This window comes from Ptiloglossa arizonensis, chromosome 9 (genome assembly GCF_051014685.1).
Source record: "Ptiloglossa arizonensis isolate GNS036 chromosome 9, iyPtiAriz1_principal, whole genome shotgun sequence".
Classification (NCBI taxonomy): Eukaryota; Metazoa; Arthropoda; class Insecta; order Hymenoptera; family Colletidae; genus Ptiloglossa; species Ptiloglossa arizonensis.
Window position 1 is genome coordinate 5,969,647 of NC_135056.1, and position 26,860 is coordinate 5,996,506.

Genomic DNA, 26,860 nt, shown 5'->3' on the forward strand with positions numbered 1-26,860 from the left:
AACAAAAATCTGAAGCTACTATAGCTCTGTAATGAGAATGAAAAATGTTACGTCCACTTCATCGAAACGGAATTTTTATAATTTTATAATTTTCACGACGATTTAATTCGTCCTCACTGGTGAGAAGGTGAAAAATTTCATTCTTAAAAAAGGAATCTAAAAAGTAGTCGACTAAACATTTCTGTATTCACTTTCCTCGTTGCGAGCAAAACAATTGACAATATTCGTATGTGATTTTTTACGATTCGGTAATACCAGAAGGGATAATTTTGCGAACGAAACTTACAAATTATTGCGAGAACTTTGTACTAATTTGATTTAGAAGTCGTCGAAGAGAACTGCCAATTTACGTTTCACCTTCCATTGTTGAATCGTGTTTAGGTTTGGATCAATGCAGCTGCCCAAATCTTCAATTCTGTGGGCATAGCGTTCGGCTCGATGATATGTTTCGCGAGTTACAACAAGTTCCACAACACGATCCTAGTGGACAGCGTTGCGGTTTCGCTTATAAACGCGTTCAGCAGCCTGCTAGTTGGAATATTCTCGTTCGCAACCATCGGTAACATCGCCGTGGAACAAAATATGTCTGTCGAGGCTGTTCTGACAGATGGTACGTGAAACTCGTAGGATCTTCTTTTTAGCAATTGTAATTTCTTTTCGAATACGATCGAAGAAAGACGAAAGGTTCGCAGCAAGATATTCTGCTCCCGTCTTGTTGCTTCGAGTCGTCTAATATCGAAATATTTCTTACCCCGGAGAACGTCGGATTAATTTCTCCTGCAATTTTATAGACAAATCATAATTTCCGTTCAAGGACCTGGCCTGGTTTTCGTCGTTTACCCCCAAGCGCTAGCCAAGATGCCAGCATCCCAACTGTGGGCCGTGTTATTTTTCTTTATGCTAGTCTGCCTTTCCTTGAATAGTCAGGTAGGTGGAAAATTTAAAAAAAAAAAATAAAATTAAAATTTGTATTATATCGTTTTCACGCTTGATTTCGTAACGATTCCAGTTCGCAATAGTGGAGGTGGTTGTCACGTCGATACAAGATGGCTTTCCGAAATGGGTGAAACGTCATCTCGTGTGCCACGAAATGCTGGTACTTTTAGTATGCGTTATATCATTTCTGTTTGGTCTACCTAATATCACACAGGTAAGAAAGTCTCCGGTGTACCGTTTATACGAACTTACGTTTTTATTTATAAAGCTTTCGTTATTTACAGGGTGGCATTTACTTCTTCCAACTGATAGACCACTACGCAGCCTCGATATCGATCATGTTTTTAGCTTTCTTCGAAGTGATCGCGATATCCTGGTGTTACGGTGTACGACGACTGTCTAATAATGTGAAGGAAATGACTGGTCGCGTGCCGTCTGCGTACTTCCGGTTCTGTTGGCTCATCGCGGCGCCTCTTCTTATCATGGTAAACTTAATAACTCGCTAAGTACCGATTAAATTTAAATTATGTTCTTAAACGAAACTATTAAAGGACAGTACAAACGATCTCGTAAATATAAGTTTCATTTGCTTGGGAACTTTGTAAATATATGTTTTCAACGAAAGTAGAACTTCGTGTCTCGTTACTATGTGAAACTTTTACTTTGAACATGTTTTCGCTTTAACGACAAATAAGATAGGTGTGCCTGTCGTTGGTGAACCTCTGTACAGATTGTAAGTAAATTATCTGTATAAACATTAGGGATTGATAGAATTTATTGAAAGGACGAGAAAGTTAATAGTAAACAGATATCGTAAAACTCTGGGTTTCAAAGATTTTCAGATTTTTAATTGGTATGTATGGTTCCATAATTTATCGTCAATATTATATTTCTCTTTTCAAAACAAACAATTTTTATATAAACAACTTTTTTGTATCTTTAGTAGTTTCAGATAACATACGAAGCATACTAGGTACCCCAGAAAGGTGGATGAATGAAAATTTCTCAGCCAAGTTCTGAAATTTGTTTTTGCAAAAACAAAATACCCTTATGGTTTATTAATGCCAGCTGCTTCTTTTAAAATTTTTCCCGATTTTATTTTTTGAAGTTATACCGAATATACAATTGCTGTTACCCGTAAAAAATTATGTAGCAGAAAAGATATTTAGAAATGAAGAAAATGTAAAATTGACAACAGTTTTTTCATCCAAAGAAACAAATTTTTAGGAAAACGGAATATGCAAATTTGTATCGGCGGTTTGTAAAACATACCGTTGTTTCTAAGCTACGAAAACCGCATGAACTTTTTCTAGTACCGATATTAATCGAACTGCGATACAAATCAAATCGTAAACTGGAACAATCTGTAATAAGACATTCATTCTAGGCTTATCTTCCCTTGTTGTATATTGATTATTTGACAACACATGTAGATAGAAACAAAAAATTTTTACGTAAATTATGAAGCTGAATATCTTTGAACCTTGATTTACTTTCCTCAAGTATGTTTACTGAAAACACAACTTTGTTTCTTCTAACGAGTTCTGTCAACTCCGAAGGTTTATTATCATAGTTTATTTACACTCTGTGTAATTTTTCAATTTATTCAAAATCCATTCGCGGGAAATTGTTCAAAGTAATTAGTTCCTTGTCGAGAACAATGATTTAAGAATATAGTTCGTGCAAATGTTAGCTGCAAAGCAAAGCCCTATAAATCATCGACTGTTTCAGGCTGTGTGGGTGTTCAGTTTAATTGATTATGAACCACCGACCTACCGCAACGGCGAGTACGAGTACCCGTGGTGGGCAGAGGCAATCGGCTGGGGAATATCTTCTCTTTCTCTCATTTGCATTCCCGCTTTCGCTATCTACGAGTTTGTCAAAGCCAACGGCAACACTTGCGCTGAGGTACGGTAACGCGAATACTCACACGCGTCCTCAATTAAAGACCGCAACACACATAACACAACTAATGCGTAACATCCACACCTTTAGATTTTTTCACATATTTTAAACTGTTCAAAAGTAATTTTTAATCAACAGAAATACGTTTCACAAGAAATATTAAACAAATGATTGCTCTGAGGTACGGTAACGCGAATACTCACACGCGTCCCCAATTAAAGACCGCAACACACATAACACAACTAATGCGTAACATCCACACCTTTAGATTTTTTCACATATTTTAAACTGTTCAAAAGTAATTTTTAATCAACAGAAATACGTTTCACAAGAAATATTAAACAAATGATTGCTCTGAGGTACGGTAACGCGAATACTCACACGCGTCCCCAATTAAAGACCGCAACACACATAACACAACTAATGCGTAACATCCACACCTTTAGATTTTTTCACATATTTTAAACTGTTCAAAAGTAATTTTTAATCAACAGAAATACGTTTCACAAGAAATATTAAACAAATGATTGCTCTGAGGTACGGTGACGCGAATACTCACACGCGTCCTCAATTAAAGACCGCAACACACATAACACAACTAATGCGTAACATCCACACCTTTAGATTTTTTCACATATTTTAAACTGTTCAAAAGTAATTTTTAATCAACAGAAATACGTTTCACAAGAAATATTAAACAAATGATTGCTCTGAGGTACTTCAGCTCGATGGACGCGAATACTCACACGCGTTGTCAATTAAAGACAGCAACAAACATAACACAACTAATTCATAACATCCACACTTTTAGAATTATTCACATATTTTAAACTCTTCGAAAGTAATTTTCAATCAACGGAAATACTTTTCACAAGAAATGTTAAAAAAACGATTTGATTGGCTACAGTGACACCACGCAAAACTTAAACGAGAAATTACGGCAAGATGAAAATTTAAAAAAATTGAAACTTTGCAGAAATTCAGAACCAGTAATGCTAATATCGAAACTATTTTTTATTTTATCAACGAAACGGTTCTAGGTGTGAAAATACTCTTTCGAAGAAATTGTCTGTAAAACCGTGAAATATATCGAATATTTATTCAAATTTTCACGGTGTTACATATTCTACAACACAGTGTAAAAGAATTTTCGACGAAAATTAATTTTTTCAAAATTTTGAGACAAAATATATTTACGTTTTAGCATCGCTTGATTATTTTTGATTTTTCGAGTTACCTTGTTAATGAAATTTTTAGTTAAGTTGATCTGAAACTATTTTTATCTACACATTTCTTTCTATTTTTATTACCATTCGAGGTACTTAACTATGTACAATTTTAAAGATAATTTTCAGCCTTTATTAGCTAATACTGTAGAAAATAGATTATTAATACGATTATACACAGTCTACATGTGTAAAGCAATCGTGACTAAACTTAACACTAATCAACAACGCTTATCAACAACTACCGACAACGACTCTCTATCAGAGACACGCTACTTTCCTCGAACAACACGCTATAAAACAATCCTCGTTCAATGCTACGGTCCCCTTTACATTCCCCATTCTGGGCCTACACGACGTGGGTCAAGAGGTCATGGCCGTCTCGGGGGATACGAGAGGCGTAGGCTGGGTGCACTTGTCGTCTATGGTGGTCTCTGGGACAATAAACAGACGGTGGATTTGCTTCTTATCGTCATCGTCCGAAAACTCCACTGTCCCAGCAATTAATCCTCTTTCGTCGGTTATAACCCCCTGCGTAGGATTGCACGTTCCTACACTCATTCTCACACTCTTTTGTGAAATGTTTTTTTCTCTCTCTCTCACACACACACACACCAGATACTCAAACCGTCCATTTGTCCCTTAATTTATGATACTACAATATGTTTCAACGCCTTAACTATTTTTGATCAAGTTTGAATAACTGTAAATATGCGAGTGAATTGACCTATCTACATGAAACTTCACACATGTTCATCAAACAGTAGTACTGTCTTTAGAAAAATAAAACGACGAACCTAGTAGCTCCAGTTCTTATCGTAAAGAATCAACGATTCATAAAAATCAACGATTGTCAATTGGGTAATGCTTCCTGTTAGGCATTTAACCGAGGTTCGAATTCAATAAAATGCTATTGGATGTTGACAAAAATGTGAGGCCTTTCTCGAGTAAATCATTTAGTTGTCTCGCTGTAAAAAGTCCATTAATAAAAAATTCTAAGTATTGCTTATTCTTCCACAAGTGACACGAAGAATCTCCCCTAAGTGAGAACGTGTTTATACGTTTAGGCATGAAAAATTATTTTCTTTTATTTCCATCGAAATTGTTCAATTTTCCATCGAGCTGAAATAGCTTCGTAACTTTCGTGCGAAACGAGTCAAGGATTCATTTATACGGATAAGACGAAGATAAGATTATGTGTTGCAAGGAGTACATGGAAAACTACTAAAACCGGTGCAAAAAATGTATTACAGGCCACGAAGGTGCGTCGAAGCAGCATGTCAGCGGTACAACTCGTGTTTCTTGTACGTGTATGTACGGCTACATACTCGGTTAACTGAGATTCAATCTGCGCGCACCGGAAGTCGCACTTGTACTCTTTAACAACTCATATCTCGATAACGAAGCTTCAAGTCGCAAAATGTTAAGGGACTTTTCATTTATACTGCCATGAATGATTAATAAACCCTGAGAAAAGAATCTGCATGTTTGTTAACAGCTTGTATGTAGCATATAAAATTTACCTTAGGTTTGTCTTAATGTCGAACTCTTGTATACACAATAATGTTTTCTTGAATTGTTTTTTGTTCGCCCAACATTATGTTCTATCAATTTACAGAATTTAATTTGGGATCCAATTCCATATTTGTTGTCCACAGTGTTTCGTTATTTTCACAAAGCATTCGATAATCAAACAATTATGTTCATTTGTTGTATTACTGAGCAAGCAACGGTCTTAAATTCTCACCTTCTCGACACTAATCTTTTAATCTCAGTGTCAAAAGTAATAGGTTGCTCGATAAGTTTTGTCGTTCGATAAGAACTGGAGCTATTGAGTTTGTCGTTTTATTTTTCTAAAGATAGTACTACTGTTTGGTGAACATACGTGAGGTTTCATGTAGATCTGTCAATTCATTCGTATATTTACAGTTATTCAAAGTTGAAGTGTCACAGTACTTTTTTACAATGGAAAAAACGATAAAACTTATTGAACCACCTGGTATTAAATCTTTACGCAGTCATGGCGTAGTATAACTCGTTCACTTTTGTCTTTCAGAAATTACGAAATGCTATTAAACCGCATTTCGAGGCGTGCAAGATTTGCGGTCAAGAATACTGCACCGAGCCTATGCACAATTTCGAGGAAGATGCGATCAAGGAGACGCCATACGATCCAAACAGCCCGATACAACTTAACACTAGTATTCTTTTGCCCAAACCGCAGACATGATATAGGACAGCAAAGGAGTTCAATCGAAATCTCGTGTACTGTTATTCGTACAGTGTGTCGCCAACGACACGTGACTTCTTCAAACGAAGATAGCGTGTCATCGATCAATTTATTTCTTCTTACTTCGTGAAACATATCGTTGATTCACTGGTAAATATTTTTCGAAGTTTTAGTGCAGCAAATACAACGTAATACACGACCACCGAAATTCAAACGGTTTGCGTGTATCGCGATGCCTTAAAGTAAATAAACAATAAAGCAAAAGTAACGTCTACGATGTAGCTTGGTAAATAAGTAAATTCGTGATAACCATAAATACATTCATTCGTTACTACCAGTAAATTTTTCATATATTTATTATTACGTTTAATCATTGAATGCAATACTTTCCGCGTATCGCACCGCGTGTATCTCGTGTATATATACTTACATTTTATCGATCTGGTTCCTGTAGCATTTCTAAATAAATTACTTGTTTTAAGAATTCTTGTACGGCATAAAACTAAGCATAAATAAAAACTACGGGACATTCGAGTACTTCGATACTCTATTATTTCACTTTGAAATGCAAGTTTTTTCGAAACACGATATATAGTCTGGATCGATACCTTCTAACGTGTGCGTACTAGTTGTAAAATGTGTTTATCACGAAAAATACGTGTAATGCGGTTAAATTGAAAGTATTTAGAGCTGCTGTATGCGTTCGTCATTGTTGACAAATAATGAAAAAAAATTGTAATCATGAGATACACGGATCTGTTGTAAATCAAGCTGCAAGCTCCATTCGTTGTATACAGAATGACGCATAATTCGTGGTACAACTGAAGAGATAATTTTTCATGGACAATAAACTGAGGACAACAAAAATTTTGTACACGAGTCTCAGTTTTCGAAAAAGTCGAGTTTAAAAATTCGTGAAGTATCCAAAGAGATGCCCCCAAAACGAACAGAACCCGCCATTACTTTAGACCCAATCATTTGATTGTATCTAAGTACTGATCGAGTACTGTACTTTCTATTTTGAATTTGTGAATAATTTTGTAAATTTTCTTTTTCTTTAGATATACTGCCCGTCCATTTAATATCGACTGTATTCTTTGTTTCACGCATCCGCCTAGATAAAAACTGAAACATCGTCCTCTGTTTATACGAATTATCGATTATGTGAAATATTATCGTAATAACTGGAAAAGTACTGAGAATTGAACAAGATAGTAAAAACGATAATAAATAAATAATACCTCTGTCAAATTTACAAGGACAAGTGCAAATTAAGGTTATAATTAATTATGAAAATATGTATATGTCACGTTTATACTCAATTTTGTATCATGTTTGATACGAAAAGATTTCATTTTGCACTTTTAAGTTCTTCATGTATCTACAAAAAATCGTTTCTTCTTCGGTTGTAACGTAATTATATCTTAATGATATTGACTTTTATAAATCAATAACGGAAATCAAATTTGTCGATAGTTTTATATTTAAAAATTAGTTTGAAAAAACAACTTAAATGTAAATGACCATACAAGTGTAACCTTTTTTTTTAGCAAACTCAAAGACAATTTATTATGATCGATATGAATCAAAATAAATAATTATGGCAATTACCGAATTACTTTTGCCTTTGAATTTGAGAAATACAAGACTACTGTGTTCTTTTGTCAGGGATTATAGTATACATACATATGCAGTATTTTTATCTTGGATCAAAATCCAATAAACATTCCTGAAACATCTTTAAGAGAATTATTGCACGATTTTATATCAGAATAACAAGTGCGTGCCAACTGTACAAAATAATTCGAAAAGGGTAGAAAATATGTTTGAAGAACAATGCAAAAGCATTGTGAATAATATAAATATTCCTAAACGGACTAAGGGGACCAATAGTAATAAAAATAAATTACGTAAACTGTTAATCCTCATATTTTGATAATTTCTCAACAAATTCGACATACTTCTTTTAAAATCCATAAATTTTATTTCCGAATTAAAAACGTTCCAGCATTTGAAAATCTAATTAATATCGTTCAGTTTTTCTAATTCTAATATGGAAAACAATATTATATCTAATTCCACCTTTTAAGCAACAAAATCGACAAAATTTTTATCTCGAATACAGATCAATAAGGATTACTTGAATCCGGTGTAAAAAAAAATTGTTGCTTGAAAACGGGAACTACTGCGTATCAGTTTTATTTGTATAAATATCTGCGTAGATTACTAACGAATCGATCGATACACGTCACTGTTACTGTTACCATGTGCTTCTGTACGTGATTGTTATATCATACTGTGAACCACACTGGTTGAATATAGAAGAAAGATCGTCTAACGCACTGCACTTAATAATCGCTATATCATTTAGATGACGTTAAGTAGAAACGAGTACAAATGTTAACGTTTTATCATACTTATATACTTTATTAAATAAGTAGTAACAATGAAAGCGATCGTAGCGAAAAAGAACGAAGAGTGACTGCATAAACTTGTTAACTGCAACGTGACCGCGCGTGATTAAATAAATACCGATAATGTAGGCGATGCGTCGCGTATAAATTTTACAAGACAATAAAACAATTTACAAAGCCAAATTGTCAATAACACAAACGTATCGAGCACATTAGTTTGTAATAAATTATTACATTCTCACTGTCGTTTGTAAATATATTTTTGTAGCGTGTTTAGTATTATAAACGTAATAATATTGTAAATTTAGAATTTAATGCCTTTCATAAAATAGACTTAGCCACGATTAAATGCTAACTTAACTAATTAAATGCTAGTTGGATTTACTGAAAATTTATGTATCTATTTCTCTATTCCTTTGTTTCTTCCATTGCGATTGTATATTTGTCGATGAAAAATGTTTACCGAGATTTCATGATATAATATATTTTTTTCGTCGTTATTTATTTGTCTTTTGTAAAGAATACTTATCGACTATGCTTGGAAGCTTCGGTATATAGAAATGATTAATATTACAAAAATAAATTTTCAAAGAAAATCTTTTGCAACATTAATAACGTGTATTATACACTTGCATATCGACTTTCCGTTCTTTCGTTTTGATAGAATTAATCAAAGCATTCTTTATACAAAATTTCACTTCGTTCTTTCAACGCGTCCTCGTGTCAAAAGTTTTCAATATTTTTTTCTCTTATATTGAATACGAAGCTATACAATTCTTTTAGATCGGATCAATAGAATGTGAATTTAAAAACATGGTTACGTCCCAATGCTTTCCGATGAGAATAACTGTTTTATACAAAATTGAATCCTCTATTTGAATTTACGATTTATTTGAGAACATTTGAAAAAATATCCACAAATAACGAATATACATTTATCAGAAAAAACGAGATACTCACAAGAGATAATTCCATCATTATCCATGACCTTTTTGCTCAAAATTTAATCAACTCTTGAAAATATAAAATTTAAGCGTAGTATTTCCTTACACTTTGTTTAAATAATCAAGATTTTTTAAAAGATTTTAAGACGTGTTTATTCTCTTTTTTGTAATTAAAACTTTTTCGAAACTTTTCATTGCAATACTTTCCTCACTTACATATATGTAGGTCAGAAAATAAAAATCATGAGACTTCTCTCACAGAAGCCACATCATTTACAAATTTCTTCTAGAAATTACTATTTCTTCACGAATAAATATGCATATGTTTTCTTAAGGTTTGAATACAGAAATGTGCAATGTTTGATAACTTTACTATTTTTGAACAGCATTGAAGAAGAAACTTCACGAAAAACGTCCCGTTTTAGCATTCTAAATCGAAAAATCCTCTAAATCTTCGTTCTATCTTGCACATGCACATCGAACTTACATAAGTTGAAGACCGTTCTAACGCAACGAACCCTACTAGATCGCAACGAATCCTCATACGTTAAATTGGATTTGACTAATTGTATTATATGCCAACGGGGCAAAGTTTCACTGCAGATTCTAGTCACTAGAGTCTCATGCAACCCCAAGTTCACTTCAAGTCACCCGGCAGAGGTACATCGACGAGACAAATACAGGGGAAACATGACGAAGAAGTTCGAGTTCAATTGGCAGATCGAAGTGCCGCAACTATTGAGAAATGGCTCGACGTTCGACCGGTGGTTCGAAGACAAGGAAACGACGGAATACGAACCGAATTGCTTGTTCAAAGTCGACGAATATGGGTTTTTTATCTATTGGAAAAGCGATGGCAAGGTATCACGAAACAAACCTTGAAATCAATCTATAATCATTGATAGCTAAATATTTATGTAGATATTTGATTCAACGTGAACAAATAATCGTAATTGATCTGTTTGATGGTATCGGGTAGAATAACAATTTTCATATTAATTCTGAAACGATAAAAGCATAGTAAAAGGAATACTACACTTTTGAATAAATACTAATTTAAGCAAATATTTTCTAACTCGAAAATTTGTTACATAGGACGGCGACGTCATAGAATTAGCCCAAGTGAGCGACATTCGTTACGGGGGCACACCAAAGGTGAACATTGTGACAATTAGTTTACCGCCAATTGTGCTGTTTACAAATCCAGCTTGATACGTTCACAGTCCGTGTTTCTAAACGCAAGTACCACTCGAATATGCAGAAAATTTGATCGATTTTCACACCACTAAGTATTACAGCTATTTTCTAAACAATATGCATTACCAGCTCCGTGAAAATACCTACGTTTTGCAGTTTTAGAAAAGCTTTCTGATTAATCGTACGACGATATTTGTTGAACTCAAAATTACCTTGAGTCACGGTGGACTGTAAACGTGCTTATAATTAATCGGTCCCCGATTGACATCGAGTAACGTGTACTGTGTTAAATTTCTCAGGATCCTAAGTTATGTAACAAAGTAGGTAAACTCGGATCGATGGAGCAAATAGATGAAAGGAGCTTAACTATATGTTCGGGTATCGATTACACGAATATCCATTATCAACATGTTATCTGTGCCGATGCACAAACGGCTAAGGTAATAATAATAGCGAAATTTGACTCGATTAAAAATTCTAAACGATGTATTTGATTACTTTAGGATTGGCAAGCCGGTCTGCGATTAATCACGCACAACACAAAAGCTTCGAATGTTTGCCCGACGACCCAACTAATGAAACAGTATGTACCATAGTGATACGAGTCTCTATTAGTTTTTAAACAACCTTTATAATCTGTTTGTTTATCGATCAGTTGGATGAGGTTGAGTTTTCAAGTGGATCCCAAAGGAAAAGTGCCTGTGAAAGTTATATCGAAAACTTTCGCCTCTGGAAAAACCGAGAAACTCGTATATCAAGGTCTTTCAGAGTTAGGCTTACCTAGCGGAAAAGTAAGATTTCCTTCTGATTTTATGTTTGACTTCCTTTCGATAATTTATACATAATCATAGAAATGACATATGTATATTATTCCAAGAAATACTATAGAAGAATGAGATTGCAAAATAAAATCAATTCGTTTAGAGTTCTCTAGGAAACTTTTTCTGAGTTAGGTCTAGGTCCTTTCACAATTTGTACTTCGACACTTTACTTCACTCAAGCTGATATAAATTAGATCGATTCCTGGGACGAAAAATTTGATCCAGGGAATACTGTAGTACGTAAAATTCTAGTTTTTAAATTTATGTTTCGTATCATCTAAAACAGGTAACGCACATAAATTAATTCTAATGATTGATTACGTTTTAAACGAAATTTAGTGATTGTTTTTCCGTTTCTTGCTCTTACACATATAAACGATAAATTACAATATATTGTAAATTATTTGGTAACTGAAACAATAGGTACTTCTGTATCAAACGCAAAGCTTTTGCTCACCCAAATAAAAATCTTAACAATTGAAATGTTGTGTTTATAATAAACAATGTTCAACAGAGAAGTTTTACCAAAGAAGTTTTTACCAAATAATTTTCAACGAAATGAATAACTTTACAAACATAGTTAAAAATTTTAACTATGATCCTCTTCGGTAACATTAATATCGATTACCTGAATAATTTTGGAAAGAAAATTTACAAAATATAACTTGTACAAGAAGAACTACATAGATAAATATAAAGTTTAAAGAAAAGAGAAAAAAGTACTTAGAATGCTTCGTACCATGTTTGTGCTATTCATTTACATAACAATGAATTAATTTTCCGAGGACTCTACATCCATAATGAAAAGAGAAAGCAGCTTTGATAATGATAATGACAAAGAATGAAAAAGAAATATAACATTTACAGCTTAAAACAATTAAAAAGTCATCTACCTAAATGATTTTATTACTAAGTAACATGCATAGTATTTTAAAAGTTAAGTTAAACATTAAGTAAAAAATATTTGTATAGCACATACGCAACGTTCCCTTTATTTTTAATAATATGTTCCGTCTTTCGAATTCATTAGATAGCTAATTAGGTTATGCTATAAAGGTATATATAAATTTTGGTAAATTCCAGAGCGACAAAATTGAACCAAAAGACTTTACGTTTGATAAATTTAAAACTTTATACTTCAAAATTTGTCCTCGGAATGACATTGAGGAATTATTTCAATCGATGTAAGTACTCCTTTTGTCGATAACTGAAGCATCTTTGAACTACAGTGTAAGTTTCTCGGGATAGCAATTAATGTAACAATAATAATGGTATGTTTCAGAACGAAAGGAAAATCTGATACGATCAATCTGGGCCAACTGGTACAATTTATGAACGAGAAACAAAGAGATCCTAGGTTAAACGAAATTTTATATCCTCTATACGATGAGAAACGATGTACAGAAATAATCAACGATTATGAACAAGATGAGAAAGCAAAAAATGCGAGTAAGTTCATTTGAAAAAGGCACTCGAAATTTAAAACCTCCTTCCACTTTTTATAAACAGAGTAACAGCGTATAACTTCTCACATTTAAAAAATATAATCTCGGAAAACTAAACGACTTAACAAAAATTTTTATTCAACTCTAGTTACATTAATATTTTGCTTTATCGTTGATATCAACTTTTACTTTGGAATCCATAACGAACGAAAGCGTTGTAATCGAGAAAAATTTGGAAAATCTTTATTTTTGGGAAAACGTGTGTTGAAACCTTTGATTACGTTTCGATTATTAACGAAAAAAATGTATGTAAGTATATTTGTTAATACGATTGTGTCGAAACAGCCGAATGAATTTCAATGAAACCTTATATTTCAATTTTATATTCTAATTTTAACATTTATTTCGATCTTGAGCGAAATAAATCGAATTGTGAATAATGATAGTTGTAAAACTCTTATAATTTTTGAATTCTTTCGTCATATATATCCGTTACTTATAAAAAATTTTTAGTTTTTTAAATAAGTATTTTGAACAAGACTTAAAAAGAATTAAATATTACATAAAATAGCTAAATGAATTTGTTCTCTATCTTCTTCAATAAATAGAAAAGATTATGTATACCGTTCGTTAATGTTTGGTATTGCAAATGTTTAAATACCCTAGTAAACCACTATAAACGGAATAAAATTATGTTTGTGGTCACGCCAACATAATCCTATAATTTATTATCCGCAGAGAGTTTAACCAAAGAGGGCTTCATTCGTTATTTAATGTCGGACGAAAATGCTCCCGTGTTTTTGGATAAACTGGAGGAATGGATGGACATGGATCAACCTCTCGCTCATTACTATATTAATTCGAGTCACAACACCTATCTAAGCGGTAGACAAATCGGTGGCAAAAGTACCGTCGAAATGTATAGACAAGTATTACTAGCTGGCTGCAGGTAATCGTTTATTAATTAATTTTTGTATAAATTGTACATTTATATCAAAATTCGTTATGATTATCCATCATTGATTTCGAAGACGATTGTTCTATTTAGATTTACCACGGTTTAATATTTAATACATATGACAATACATTTGTTCAAGATTTGGTAACACACGTACATGGGAAACGTGATTTTTGGAATAATTGACGCAGGTGACACGAACTCACGGTTCATTAACGGTTTATAAATTTCATTTGCATACACGCGTCGGAATTTGTTTGCAATCAAAAAGGAACTTGACTTCATTTATTTCTCAGCGTTGGTGTCAGATAATATTTAATGGCTTTGCGTGTCACTTCTCTATGCAATGTGCATCAATATGCCAAGTGCCAACGAACTGTGAATATCGTATCGTGTGCCACGAGCAATTTAATAGAAGTATGATTGTATGATTCTGCGATTCCAAAATGAAACTTAAGTTCGAACAAAGGGTAAACGTGAAAAAATTCAAAAATCTATCGCAGAAGCATTTAACACGACATCTTTTGAAATTAATAATGTCGAAGAGTTTTTGAATTGTCATTTTTTAACTGGTACTTCCCATATCGTATTTTAATAACTATTTAAGAAATCATTGACGCCCTTTTATAAAGCTAGGAGTTGTATATCTTAAAAAACTGTTAGTTTTAAGATGGATGAACTTTATCGTTTGTATTATTAAAATTTACAATTCTAGAAAATTATATCGTAAAAAAATTAAACATTTTATTTTAAAAATAACAATTGGATTAAGAATAAAAGAACTTCTTAATGGTCTTAAGAGCGAATCAGTAATTATACGATTACCTTAGGGATGAAAGAATTTCTTTATTCCTAATTCAATTAATATAGACTTAAGTTAACCTCCATCTGTAAACTAGATATCGTTCTCCTAATTACTTATTATATCAATATCTTTTCGCTATGTTTTGAAACTTTAGAAATGATCGCATCGGTCATTACCAATCGTTCTATACATTGTATAAAATGAATTTTATTGAATATTTGTCAAAGTCATCGAGAGCACGAAATATGTAGAAGATACTCAACAATGTCACGTATTAGGTGCGTAGAACTTGATTGCTGGGATGGAAAAGGAGAAGACGAAGAACCAATAATAACTCACGGCAAAGCCATGTGCACCGATATCCTTTTCAAAGACGTTATATATGCCTTAAGAGACACGGCGTTCGTCACCTCTGAGTATCCTATAATTTTGAGTTTCGAAAACCACTGCTGCCTCAAACAGCAATACAAATTAGCCAAATACTGCGACGAAATATTGGGCGATTTATTGCTGAAAGAGCCACTGAAGGACTATCCGGTAAGTAATTATGTCCATTATTGGTTTCGAATGTTTCTCAATTTGTCAACACAGTTGTAACAAAATAATGATACAAAATTACGAAATGGAAAAATCTAGTCAATCAGCAAGTAGTGTCGTTTCTTCTCTTACTTATGTAAACGTATAAATATTTATACGTATAAATATTATTATAGTCTTTATATAAACTTGATTTGTTTACTTCTAGGACTCGAATACCATAACGAATCCTTTCGATTGTAATCAGCAATCTTTTTCTTAATTTTAAAATTGTTGCAACAAGTTTCTTAATAATACTTTAGTTAAGAGAAAATAATTCACTTACTATGATTTCAATTATTTGAAGTCATTAAGGAATTGGATAATAAATCACGTAAATATAAATCGATAAATAAAATACTTTCATTCTTGTCCATTTCACTCGAAACACTTATTTATATGTCACCTTTGATACAAAAGAAAAAAATTCATCATCGATAAACATAACGCTATTGGTATTGGTAACTCATCTCACTTGTTCTACATTCTCAGCATATACTGATTTTCGTTTGTTTTAATTCCTGTAAAATATTTTATGAGGTGAATGAACAGTCCACGTGATCAGTCACTCGATATTTTTAACGGAAATTACATTAATTTCTTTAAGAACGGAATCGAAAAATTACAGCGAAAAGATTGATACAATATATTAAGAAATATTATATATCAATTCATACGATCAATGAATACAATACATCGAACAATGTCTCTCTATAAAACATCCCCACAAAAACTTCTAATTGCATATAATTGAAAATAATCTGAATTAAATCGTGTTCACACGAATACACCGCAGGGTTTCGAAGTTCGACCGGTTAAAGAGCATAAACAATGGTGAGAATAATTCGATACGTTTTATCGAGGGAAAACCATAACGTTTTAAAGAGGTGTTACCGAATATGATAAATAACATCGTTTATAGAACGATTCGATGGGAAACGTTTTAAAAAGTAGATAATATAGAAAAATAGAATTTTTCTCAACACGTTTGATATCGGGAAGAGACAGCATCAAATATTGTATAAATTTTGACACGTATTCGTAAGGTTGTACGAGAAATATGTTTCTTTCGTAATCGTACGTTAATTGACGCAGCTTGAACCTGGACAACCTCTTCCACCGCCTATCGCATTAAAGCGCAAGATATTAATCAAGAATAAGAGACTGAAACCAGAGGTAGAGAAAGTTGAACTCGAGTTATTCCGCTCGGGGCAATTCGAGGCGAAAGATGAAGTGGTTGAAGATCCAAACGCACCTCCGGCACCGCCAAAGGTTAAGCTCTACTATTACGCTTATCGTCAGAACCTTGAAAGTCGCTTCTCGTAGACTCGACAACTATGTTAAAACTAACAGCAAAATTTAATCAAATGATTAACCCTCGCATACTGAATGTCATTTTGTGCCGTGTCGTAGCTTCTTTTTCGTAATAGTCAACTGTCATTTGATCGTTCTAACATAAACAACGGCAACAAGATTTGTTACAAGACTTTCTTCTAACACGTTGAACGCATCAATTCTCTATATTTAAGGATATCCTCGATATTTGTTCGAATTGTAGCGTAAAAAGTTGAAATATTCGATAATTTGTCGATGTACTTGTTACTTTATAGTATTACTGACGAAAGTAATGTTATTTAAATGTTTACATGTATTTGAGTTCATGTTTTGTAAACGCTTTAGAATGAATACGTTTGAAATTTTATTACGGGTTAAAATGACACAGTATACGAACTCCGTATCGTTGGTGGAGTATTCGTTATGAGTAAATTACAACTACTGGTAAGTAGTATTGCTAGTAACGAGACCGATTCAGTGATATATGCATTAATACCGATACGTGTTTATTTCTATAATTTCCGTTTTCAAGTAATAAAATCAGAATCAATATATTTACTTAAAAACAGGCTAGTGACTTTTATCTCCAGTCGAGATCTGACTTCGTGTGTAATATTTAACGAAGAATCGAATGTGATATGAAATGAATTCCTGAAAGACGTTTGAAAATTAAATGTTTTCAAATATATAATTGGTCATTCTTAGCAAAAATGTAATTATTTAACTTAGAATACATGTAAAACGTTATAAAATTTGAAGAACAAAAAATGAATTAAAAATAAATGTCTCTGCAATTTCATAACATAGGATAGTACAAATTTTTCTTTTAATTAATTTTTTGTACTTTTAACTGTAGAAACATTTTTATATATTTCTTCGATTAAAGTTACACGTTCTTTTATCCGATGATAACGAATTATATGGTTGAAAACGTTTAATTTTCTTACGTAATTATTAAACATTCTTTGCTAATATTAAATATTCTCGTGTTTGAGTAACCTGTACTTTGATGCTTTTATTTCGTGAAAACTTTTAATTACGTACAAATATTCAAAAATTGTTTGGGTAAAGCCACCTCCAGAATTATTTACATCGGCAAAATTTCCAAAATTTACCAATAACACTTTTACGATGACACAGAGATAAATACAAATTTTTATTTTTATTAGCGTGAAAATCAACTTGAAGTAAAAAATTGTTACTCGACAGCGGAAATAATCGTAATTGTTTACTACAATTTATTATTTCTGATATTGATTGTCGATTATAAAAATATACTGAAATTTGTTCGTCCTGAAGGTTATCTGAAGTTCAATAAATCAAACATAATTGGATTTTTTTTGTCAGTTGCGATACTATGAATAAACATGTGACCGGCCTGTTTTTAGAAAAAATATCGACAACTTTGAAGTCCTGAAAAAGGTGACATCGAGGAATTTTGCATTTCAAATTATTTACTCTTTCGAAATAAACAATGTCTTCCCAAAATATTTTTCCGTATTATCAGAAACAGTAATTTACGTATCACAATGTTAGATTGATCAACTTTTTGAATGGTATAATTTTATCTTCAACAATTTATTGATATATTCATAAAGAACATTTAGGTGTTTCAAGTCTAACGGTCCATTTTTACCGTTCTTAACGAATCCAACTTTGTATTCTTGCGAGTGAATTTTACCAGTGTTGTTAAAAACAAAACATCATAACGTTGTAGGAAGAACCACCACCTGAAGCACCCCCGCCAGCTGAAGGAGCTCCACCAGGTGAAGGAGGGGCTGAAGGTGAAGCACCACCAGTTCAGTACACTGGCAGTACGATGGCGGTACATCCTTGGCTCTCCTCGATGATTAATTATGCACAACCTATCAAATTTCAGAGTTTCGAGACTGCGGAGAGTATGTAAAATACAAGTTTCTTTTCCACAATAATATGCGATCATTACCGGACTTAAATCTTTCTTGGTTATTCCGAGCAATAGCAGTCAAATAATACATTGAATTGTATCAACTACATTTCTATTATTAGAAAGTATGTTAAAATTGAACCTGTGTAAATAATGCTAACATTTTTTCAAATAATATATAATTTTTCTTTGCTGTAATGAGTGTTTCATTACAACAGTGCTGAAAAGAAATTATTCGTTGGTGTTTCAGAGCATTTGTTCATTGATCAAAAACGATATTATTTCAACGTTTCGTTTATAACTCTAGAACCTCTTCAGGAGTCTATAGAATATTTAAGTAAATGAAATTTTGTTACATTTTTGTGTTATTCGTTTAATTAATACATATTGTGTTCTAAAGATTCTCAAAGAAATCTCGAAGAAATCTCAAAGATGAAAAAGGAACGTTGAGTCGTGTTGTTTTTGACTAATAAATAAATGTTCCGAAATTTCAAAAAATAATTCTAAATTTATGCCATAAAACTATAGAAACAACTGAGCATTCCATAAATGGTAAATCAGAGATCAAAATAGTTATGAAGAAACATTTTTAGTAGGTTCTACCAATCAATTTAAATGGAAATTTTACAAAGAATATAGCATGATATAATCATGCTACAAATGATAGTTCTTTGGAATACAAATTTTAATTTGAATAAAATTTATAAAGAATAAAAATAAATATTTGTGTGTAATAGGACAGATATTTCGTTGATAAATATCACAAAAGTTTGCAATCCGTACTCTTTTACATTGTAACAAATAAATACTGAATGCTACTTAATGCACAATACATTATTCCAGAAAAGAATATCTACCACAATATGTCCTCGTTTTCGGAAACTGCAGCACTTAATTATCTGAAAACGCATTCCGTGGAATTTGTTAATTATAACAAGCGTCAAATGAGTCGAATCTATCCCAAAGGTACAAGGGCAGATTCGTCAAATTATATGCCGCAGGTGAGTTACTTAATCACAGTGAAAAGAATTCATTGGAAGTAATTACAAGGTATGAAATACTGACTGTGTAATTTCGTCGATGCTTTCATTGATTTAGGTCTTCTGGAACGCAGGTTGCCAAATGGTAGCATTGAATTTCCAAACGCCTGATTTACCTATGCAACTAAATCAAGGAAAATTCGAATACAACGCAACCACTGGATATTTATTGAAACCAGATTTCATGAGAAGGGCAGACAAAATCTTCGATCCGTTTTCTGAAGACGTGGATGGTGTTATCACTGCTCAGTGTTCCGTTCGGGTAAATATTTATATGTAAACAATAATAATTTAAATTGTTCGGTAATTGCTCAATGCCCTGTCCAACCCTGTGTAGTTACAGTAATTAATAAAAATTATCTAATTATATTTTATTTCTTGAAATAAATGATTTAATATAGTCAACTTGTACAGGATGTTTCTAAAATGGTGAAACAAAATTTATAGGTGTACTTTACATATTATATTTAACAAAAAGTATTAATAAACATAGATCAGTAAACGTCAGCTTATGAGATTTAGCTGATTCAAATTTTAGCATAATTGAACGGTAATACAGAAAAATATATTTTGTATTAGAGAAGAAACGTTGAGTTACCAATGGTTACTTCTGTTACGATATTTAAAATAATTCAGAAACTAAACATATACATGTTGAAAGTTGTATACCATGATAAGAATTACTTGTTTAATCGGTAACTTACTTACATATTGAAACTAAAGTCGATTATGTTGTATAAAAGAATTCCAAACCGATGTTTATTAAAACTGTTTTTTCAGAATTCAGAGATAAATAATACACTTATAAATTTTATGGGAATATTTTATAAACTCTGTGTATTTTTCCGATAGTTAATGCGAATGTTTTATTGAATTAGCACCGTCAAAATAAATCTTTGTTCTCTAAATAAATATTTCGATTGGCATGTCAAATTCTGCTTTTCTTTCGATACATTTAGACAAATTAATCGTATTTTTTTTAAATAAATGACAGTAAAGTGAATGAAAGTAATTAAATATATCTAGAAGTATACGGAAAAACATATAACAGTAATTGTATAATATAGTATCAAATGTAAGATTGCTTTTATAATATTAAAAATTATTCACTTAAAAGAAATATAAACTTCTTTAAATTAACAAAGAAACATTTGTTATATAAATAAGGTTCGTTGATAATACGAACGAAAATATAGTCAACATTTTTTTATGCGACGTCTAATATATAATTTTATGTATAGCAATTATAGAAAAAAAAAAATACAAGGGCACCATTTTGAAAGTTCTCAATAATGTTAACGTATAATGCATCTATCTTGCTTTTATTGGTTTTAACATTTAAAGATGTATTCCTAATACTTTTCGTAAAAAGTATCCCTGAAACAGATATTTTTAAATAATCAGATGATATATTTAAATTTCCCAATCAATATCAAGCTAGTTATTTTTACTGTTTTGGTATTTAAAAATGATGGTTCGAAGGGTTCAAATGATCGCAACATTAGCAATTATTTTTATAGATCCCATTCACTTTTTCCTTTATATTATTTTGTGTATATAGTTTGTTTGAAACTAATTAAAATTAAATTATAAATGCGAGCTGTCTGTTTTCCAGGTGATAGCAGGTCAGTTCTTGTCTGACAAGAAAGTGGGCACCTACGTTGAAGTGGATATGTACGGTTTGCCGGCAGACACTATTAAAAAAGAATTTAGAACACGAATGGTTCCTGCAAACGGTTTGAACCCAGTTTACAATGAGGAACCGTTCCTTTTCCGAAAAGTTGTACTACCCGACTTGGCTGTGCTTAGATTCGGTAATTAGACTGAGTAATATGTATATTTGTATATTTATATAATATACCAAGTATGTTATATTTAAACCGAGTAATATGTATATTTTGATTACTCTTAGCTAATGGAAATTAACCTCGTATTGTTTTATTCAAAAAATATGTATACCATATTTCTTAAATACATTTAAATTTAATTTTATAGACAATAAAACATCAATTTTGAAAATAAAAATAATTCAATACTCAATGAGTTAGTAACATCTGAAAATAGTAGAGAAAACAACTTTTGTTACAATTCATTCTTGATGTTAAACTTATAATTATGATAATTAAATAGAAAATATGTTTAAAATAATAAAAGGTTTGAAGGTAACGAGAAAAGGAGAGCAAACTTTACGTTTCAACATCTGGTTTTGAGTTCTTGTAAGAAATATTTAATTTAGTACACGTTCTAAAAAATAATCATTTTATACTAGTAGAACAAAATAATAGAAAGAAATGTCATGTTATTCTCGTAAAAGACTTCAATTTAGTAGTTATAATACCTAAAACTGTAAGGTGATGTAATATGAAGCAATGTATATTTTACTGTCTTCTAACTATGCAGAACCAATGAAAACAAATTATATCATATATTATTGTCCATATGTACAAGCGCTGATATAAGTAAAAATTGTGAATATTGGACACATGTTATAAATTTAACTCATTTATCACGAATACTTAAAAACAACTTTTTTGAAGAATAAGCTTCGCACGAAAAAATATTGTTTCTCATTTCTTGTATACTTTCGCATAAGGAAGAATCACATGCCCAGTCGTACCACTTCTCACTATTTTTATATCGACTTGTTGAGAATTATCTGAAGTAGAAGCCATACAGTTGCTGAATACGATGAGATTCGAACTACTGAAAAAACCTGAAAGTAGATCGAACTTAAATTCGTGTATAAAACTTGCTCACATTGAGCAATTAGTAAATTTTGTACAGTTTCTAAGTAATTTCAAGTAGAACACAAAACTGAGGACAAACTTGCTCACGTTGTGCAATTAGTAAATTTTGTACAGATTTGAAATATTTTTTATCAGAACTCAAAACTAAGGACAAACGTAAAATTTATTTAAATTCTTCGATAATACTACATACAGTAACTTCCACTTTCGAGTTCAACAAATCTGGCCAGCCAAATTCGTTGTAAACAGAAATTACCGAGTGTATCCTTCAACGCGACATTGTGATCAATTTCATTAGTTCTCGATCGCAGTATCCGAAATTTTAGGCGCATCCAAGGTCGTAAGACTCTTGATGGAATCAAGATTAAATGAAATTGACACGAATGTGAAAACCGATATCGCGAAGCGGTAACGACGTTTGCCATGATTTACCATGTTCACAGGCGTGTACGAGGAGAGTGGAAAACTGTTGGGTCAACGTATCTTACCGCTAGACGGCCTTCAAGCTGGATATAGACATATTTCGCTCAAGACCGAAGCGAATTTCCCTATGGCACTACCGATGTTGTTCTGTAACATCGAACTGAAGATTTACGTGCCCGATGGATTCGAAGGTAATATCTCGTGCAAGTTCGTCGGGCAGAAATAGAAGTGCACCACGATGACTGTGATTCGAGACCGTTTCCTCGGCTTCCAGACTTTATGGCTGCTCTGTCCGATCCGGGTGGATTCAGTAAAGGAGCGGAAAAACAAGCCGAGACGATGAAAGGGCTTGGGATCGAGCAAACAGACTCGAAAGCCGAGGCGAAGAAGAAGAAAGAGGAAGAGGCTAAGAAGGGTATACACACACTTTTAAGTAAATCTCATTCGCGACGGTGAAACAAAGGAAACGACCATTCGGTGACTAGCAATTGAAAATGTTAATAAATAAACTTCCCACGATCGTTCTTGTTTGAATTTTCATTAATTTCACTCGACCAAGTCGCGTGTCTGTCTCTTTATTTCCTCCGTTTGCGAGACTGCGTTTATGTTAATTCGCGCCGCGATTCGCAGAGGAGTTCAAACCGGAACCAATTACACTGGAAACCCTGAAGAAGGAAAAATCCTACAAGCTCGGTAAAAAGCAGCTAAAAGAATTGGACACGATGAGGAAGAAACATCAGAAAGAACGACAAACCATGCAGAAGAATCATTGCAGCGCCATTGATAAATTGGTAAAAGGGAAAGAGTACGTAATTGAAATCGTTCCCAGCGTACGTTGATTGGATATTACTTCGGTTATTGTTACAGCTAATCTCGGTTGGCAATGATCAATTTCGTATTTTACAGTAAATCCGCGTTAATCCAGGATGCCAATGTGAAGAAAGTTATAAGCGAGCAAACCGCGCAATGGTCGGCTATGGTGGAACGTCAGCGGAAAGAGGAGTGGGAGATGTTGAAGTCTCAAGCGGAAGCTGGTCGGGACGAATTCAAAAGAATAATCGAAATTGTGCAGGCTGCACAGGTTAAGCAATTGCAAGCGAAACACGACAAGTAGGTGAATTCAATTACAATGATTTCGTTTGAGTTTGCGTTTTAAGTTATACGATAATCTCGAGCGACGAACTTTTGCATCAAATTTTGTTTACATTTTGAACACGACTCTCTTCGGTCGAATACAAGTTATATAAATTATACATAAACGTATACATAGAATATATACACAGAACGGGGAGTCACAAGAAACGAATCACCTAAATATCTCTGTTTGGGATTGGGAGCAGGAAAGAATGTCAAAGAGGAAAGTTAGATCGTTCAGGAGGACAAATAAGGTGATACAAACAGATTTTCTGTGCGAAGTTAAAGATTATTTAAAGGTCATCGATGTTTTTTTAAATGGCACCATGTATTTTTAACCTCGTAACGTAGTTGTTGACGTCAAGACGATTTTAACGGCGCAGTACACTGTGACCTTGAAATTATCTCGAACTTGGAAATCTGGGCTCGATTAAAATTTGGTTTTTCTTTTCTGGCCGATTAAGTTTCATTCTAGCATTAACACGTGTGGCGTTAAAAGAAAGTGATTTCTAAATGTGCACAAACATAATTCTCAACAAACTATCCTCATCGACTACAAATCATGGTTTAAATATTTTATTCAATTCAACTACAATAATTGTACACTTTAAAGTTGCCATTCTTTAATCGTATATATCTCGGTCCAAGGTCACTTCAAAGTCAAAATATCCTATGTCATTGAACTCGCCTTGACATTGGTTACTATGAAGTTAAACATAAGTGGTTCTGTTTCGAAAAACATCGATATCGTTTAAATAACCTTTAGATCTGTTTGGATTTGTTTCTACCGCGATATTTGTTCGCTTGAATGGTACAACTTTCTTCCGATATATTTTTCCTTCTACTCGAACAAAAGATATTTAGATGTTTCTTTCCTCGTGACTCACCTTGTATAACAATTATTGCAAAAAATATTAGTAAGAAACTTCAGCACTAAACTTGAAATTTCATGTGAAGAAAAAATGGCTTAGATTAATCGAAAAGTACGAAAATCTAGATATAACAAAATCTAATGCGTCGGAGAATAAATAAAATCTATATTGGGTATGAACGACAAAAAACGAATAAATTTTTGCGAGAGAGAAATGAAAACGTAAAAGATACGTACACATGTATAGTTGGGAACTAAAAAGTCGACTCCTGGATTAAAGGGAAAGTAGTACTATATAACGGTAATGTAGACAGCGTTGTATTAAACAAAATTAGCCTTGATATTGAGAAATAAAAACTAATTTAGTAAAGTACTGATATTCTTTTTTTCTCTAGATAAAATTGTAAAATTCGTCTCAAAGTCTTTTATTAATATCTTTTACGATAACTACTATATATATTTTTGTTTATATTTTACATATATTATACATTCATTGACACTATGGATTTATGTCCTGAAATATTTTAAAGCAAATGTTCCACAATATTTATTTTACATGCAACTTAAATTCAGTTTCAATATTTTGTCGAGTCTGCTAAAATTGATAACAGTACAGGAGAATGTACTAGGAAACTCAACATTGTTTTGGATTATAGGAAAATAGCAAATAATAGGAAGAGAGCAAAATAATTTTTGAACATTACAGTATCTGTCATAAGTAAACGTCAGATCGTATCGTATTATGATTTCCATTCTTCGGACTTTTGTTGTCACAAGTTCTTTATAACCTTCAACCGATCGGTCTGAATGCCGCCATCTTGATATAGTTACTCTTGTGTGGTGAACTTCCTAAATCAGAGTACGATGTTCTTGGTACGATAATGTTGTTTGTTTGTTTCAGAGATATGAAAGAAATGAACTCGAATCAAGTGAAAGTGTCCGTAGAGACTGCTAAAGAAGTAATGAACGATAAAACGTTGAAGACGAAGGGTGACAAGGACCGTCGACTTCGCGAGAAGAAAGAACAGAACACGAAGAAGTTCATGCAAGAAAGAAAAACTGTGCAGATCAAGCAAAATCGTGAAAAAGAGAAACTGAAAGTTAGTCATGAAAAACAAGTGGCAGGACTGGATGGCGAAATTGATTCGGTAAATATGCATAATTTTCCTTGAAAAGTAACTGTTCCTTTCTTGCTTACTTTTAAGCGCACAACAAATATAACAGGTCCGATGTCTATAAGGCGTTTCGAAAATGGAAAATATTTAATGATTGTTTATTCTGTTGTAGACCATTGAAATGTACAAAAACGAAGCAATTGAATTAGACTTATCATCTAAAGTGGAATTTTTTGTGTGAATATTGGAACTCAAGATCAGTTTTCTACGTGAATAGCCATACACCACTTGACAACATATTCTCTTTGTATTATATTTATGCTTTATATCTTGTTATTGCTACGACATTCTGTTTTATTATTTTCTATCCTTTGGTAGACTTTGTTGTATTACAATTCTTGTAATTATTGGTACGATCGTTTGTATACGCATATAATTCGTTTGGATGATTTATTTATGAAATCTTGAAACTACTTGCAAGTTTTGTAATAATTAAATGCTGTGCCTCGAGTGTCTACTATGTATGTGCACGAGCGATAGGTTTCAAATATGGACGAAAAAATTTGTCATAACATTTTTCTTATTATTCGCTACTCTGTCATTTTTGTGGTACACTGTCCGCTTGTAAAACGTGATACGTAATTGCACATACATTTATGTTTTAATTGTTATTATATTCATTTGTAAAATCACGTTTTAATCAATTCTGTAAGAACTTCGACGAATAATCGATATTGGACAAATATATATAATAGGAACAAACTGTTTTAAACAGAATACTTTTGTTATTCGCCTTTCCGTTTACTATTAAACAATATATATTTACGTTAAA

General features: G+C 32.5%; 2 protein-coding genes across 3 annotated transcripts in view; both read left to right on the forward strand.

Annotated features, from left to right (window-relative positions):
• Nucleotides 1–9,096, forward strand: part of Ine (solute carrier family 6 member inebriated) — a 36,363-nt gene extending 27,267 nt beyond the window's left edge. For both annotated transcript variants that reach the window (XM_076319881.1, XM_076319882.1), the window contains 6 exons: nucleotides 382–610; nucleotides 815–927; nucleotides 1,010–1,150; nucleotides 1,221–1,421; nucleotides 2,668–2,844; nucleotides 6,124–9,096. In XM_076319881.1, coding sequence (XP_076175996.1) covers nucleotides 382–610; nucleotides 815–927; nucleotides 1,010–1,150; nucleotides 1,221–1,421; nucleotides 2,668–2,844; nucleotides 6,124–6,297 — 1,035 coding nt within the window. In that variant the 3' untranslated portion in view covers nucleotides 6,298–9,096. The remainder of the gene's footprint in view (nucleotides 1–381; nucleotides 611–814; nucleotides 928–1,009; nucleotides 1,151–1,220; nucleotides 1,422–2,667; nucleotides 2,845–6,123) is intronic.
• A 1,189-nt stretch (nucleotides 9,097–10,285) lies between these two features.
• LOC143151270 (1-phosphatidylinositol 4,5-bisphosphate phosphodiesterase) lies at nucleotides 10,286–26,790 on the forward strand. Its single transcript, XM_076320245.1, has 20 exons — nucleotides 10,286–10,516; nucleotides 10,751–10,810; nucleotides 11,152–11,292; nucleotides 11,356–11,435; nucleotides 11,508–11,643; nucleotides 12,757–12,857; nucleotides 12,956–13,122; nucleotides 13,857–14,067; nucleotides 15,160–15,418; nucleotides 16,553–16,729; nucleotides 18,510–18,690; nucleotides 19,542–19,699; nucleotides 19,797–20,000; nucleotides 21,354–21,552; nucleotides 22,929–23,099; nucleotides 23,183–23,323; nucleotides 23,539–23,713; nucleotides 23,815–24,018; nucleotides 25,815–26,061; nucleotides 26,201–26,790. Exons 1-20 carry the CDS (start codon nucleotides 10,346–10,348, stop codon nucleotides 26,267–26,269), a joined length of 3,252 nt encoding a protein of 1,083 aa, XP_076176360.1. The 5' UTR covers nucleotides 10,286–10,345; the 3' UTR covers nucleotides 26,270–26,790.
• The last annotated feature ends 70 nt before the right edge of the window (nucleotides 26,791–26,860 follow it).

What these genes read in the sequence shown, in the direction of transcription:
- LOC143151270 (XM_076320245.1), top strand. Translation starts at nt 10,346, where the DNA reads ATGACGAAGAAGTTCGAGTTCAATTGGCAGATCGAAGTGCCGCAACTA. An exon ending in CTTGGCTGTGCTTAGATTCG is followed by an intron (nt 21,553 to 22,928) that starts GTAATTAGACTG and finishes CCATGTTCACAG; the next exon opens with GCGTGTACGAGGAGAGTGGA. An exon ending in TTGCAAGCGAAACACGACAA is followed by an intron (nt 24,019 to 25,814) that starts GTAGGTGAATTC and finishes TGTTTGTTTCAG; the next exon opens with AGATATGAAAGAAATGAACT.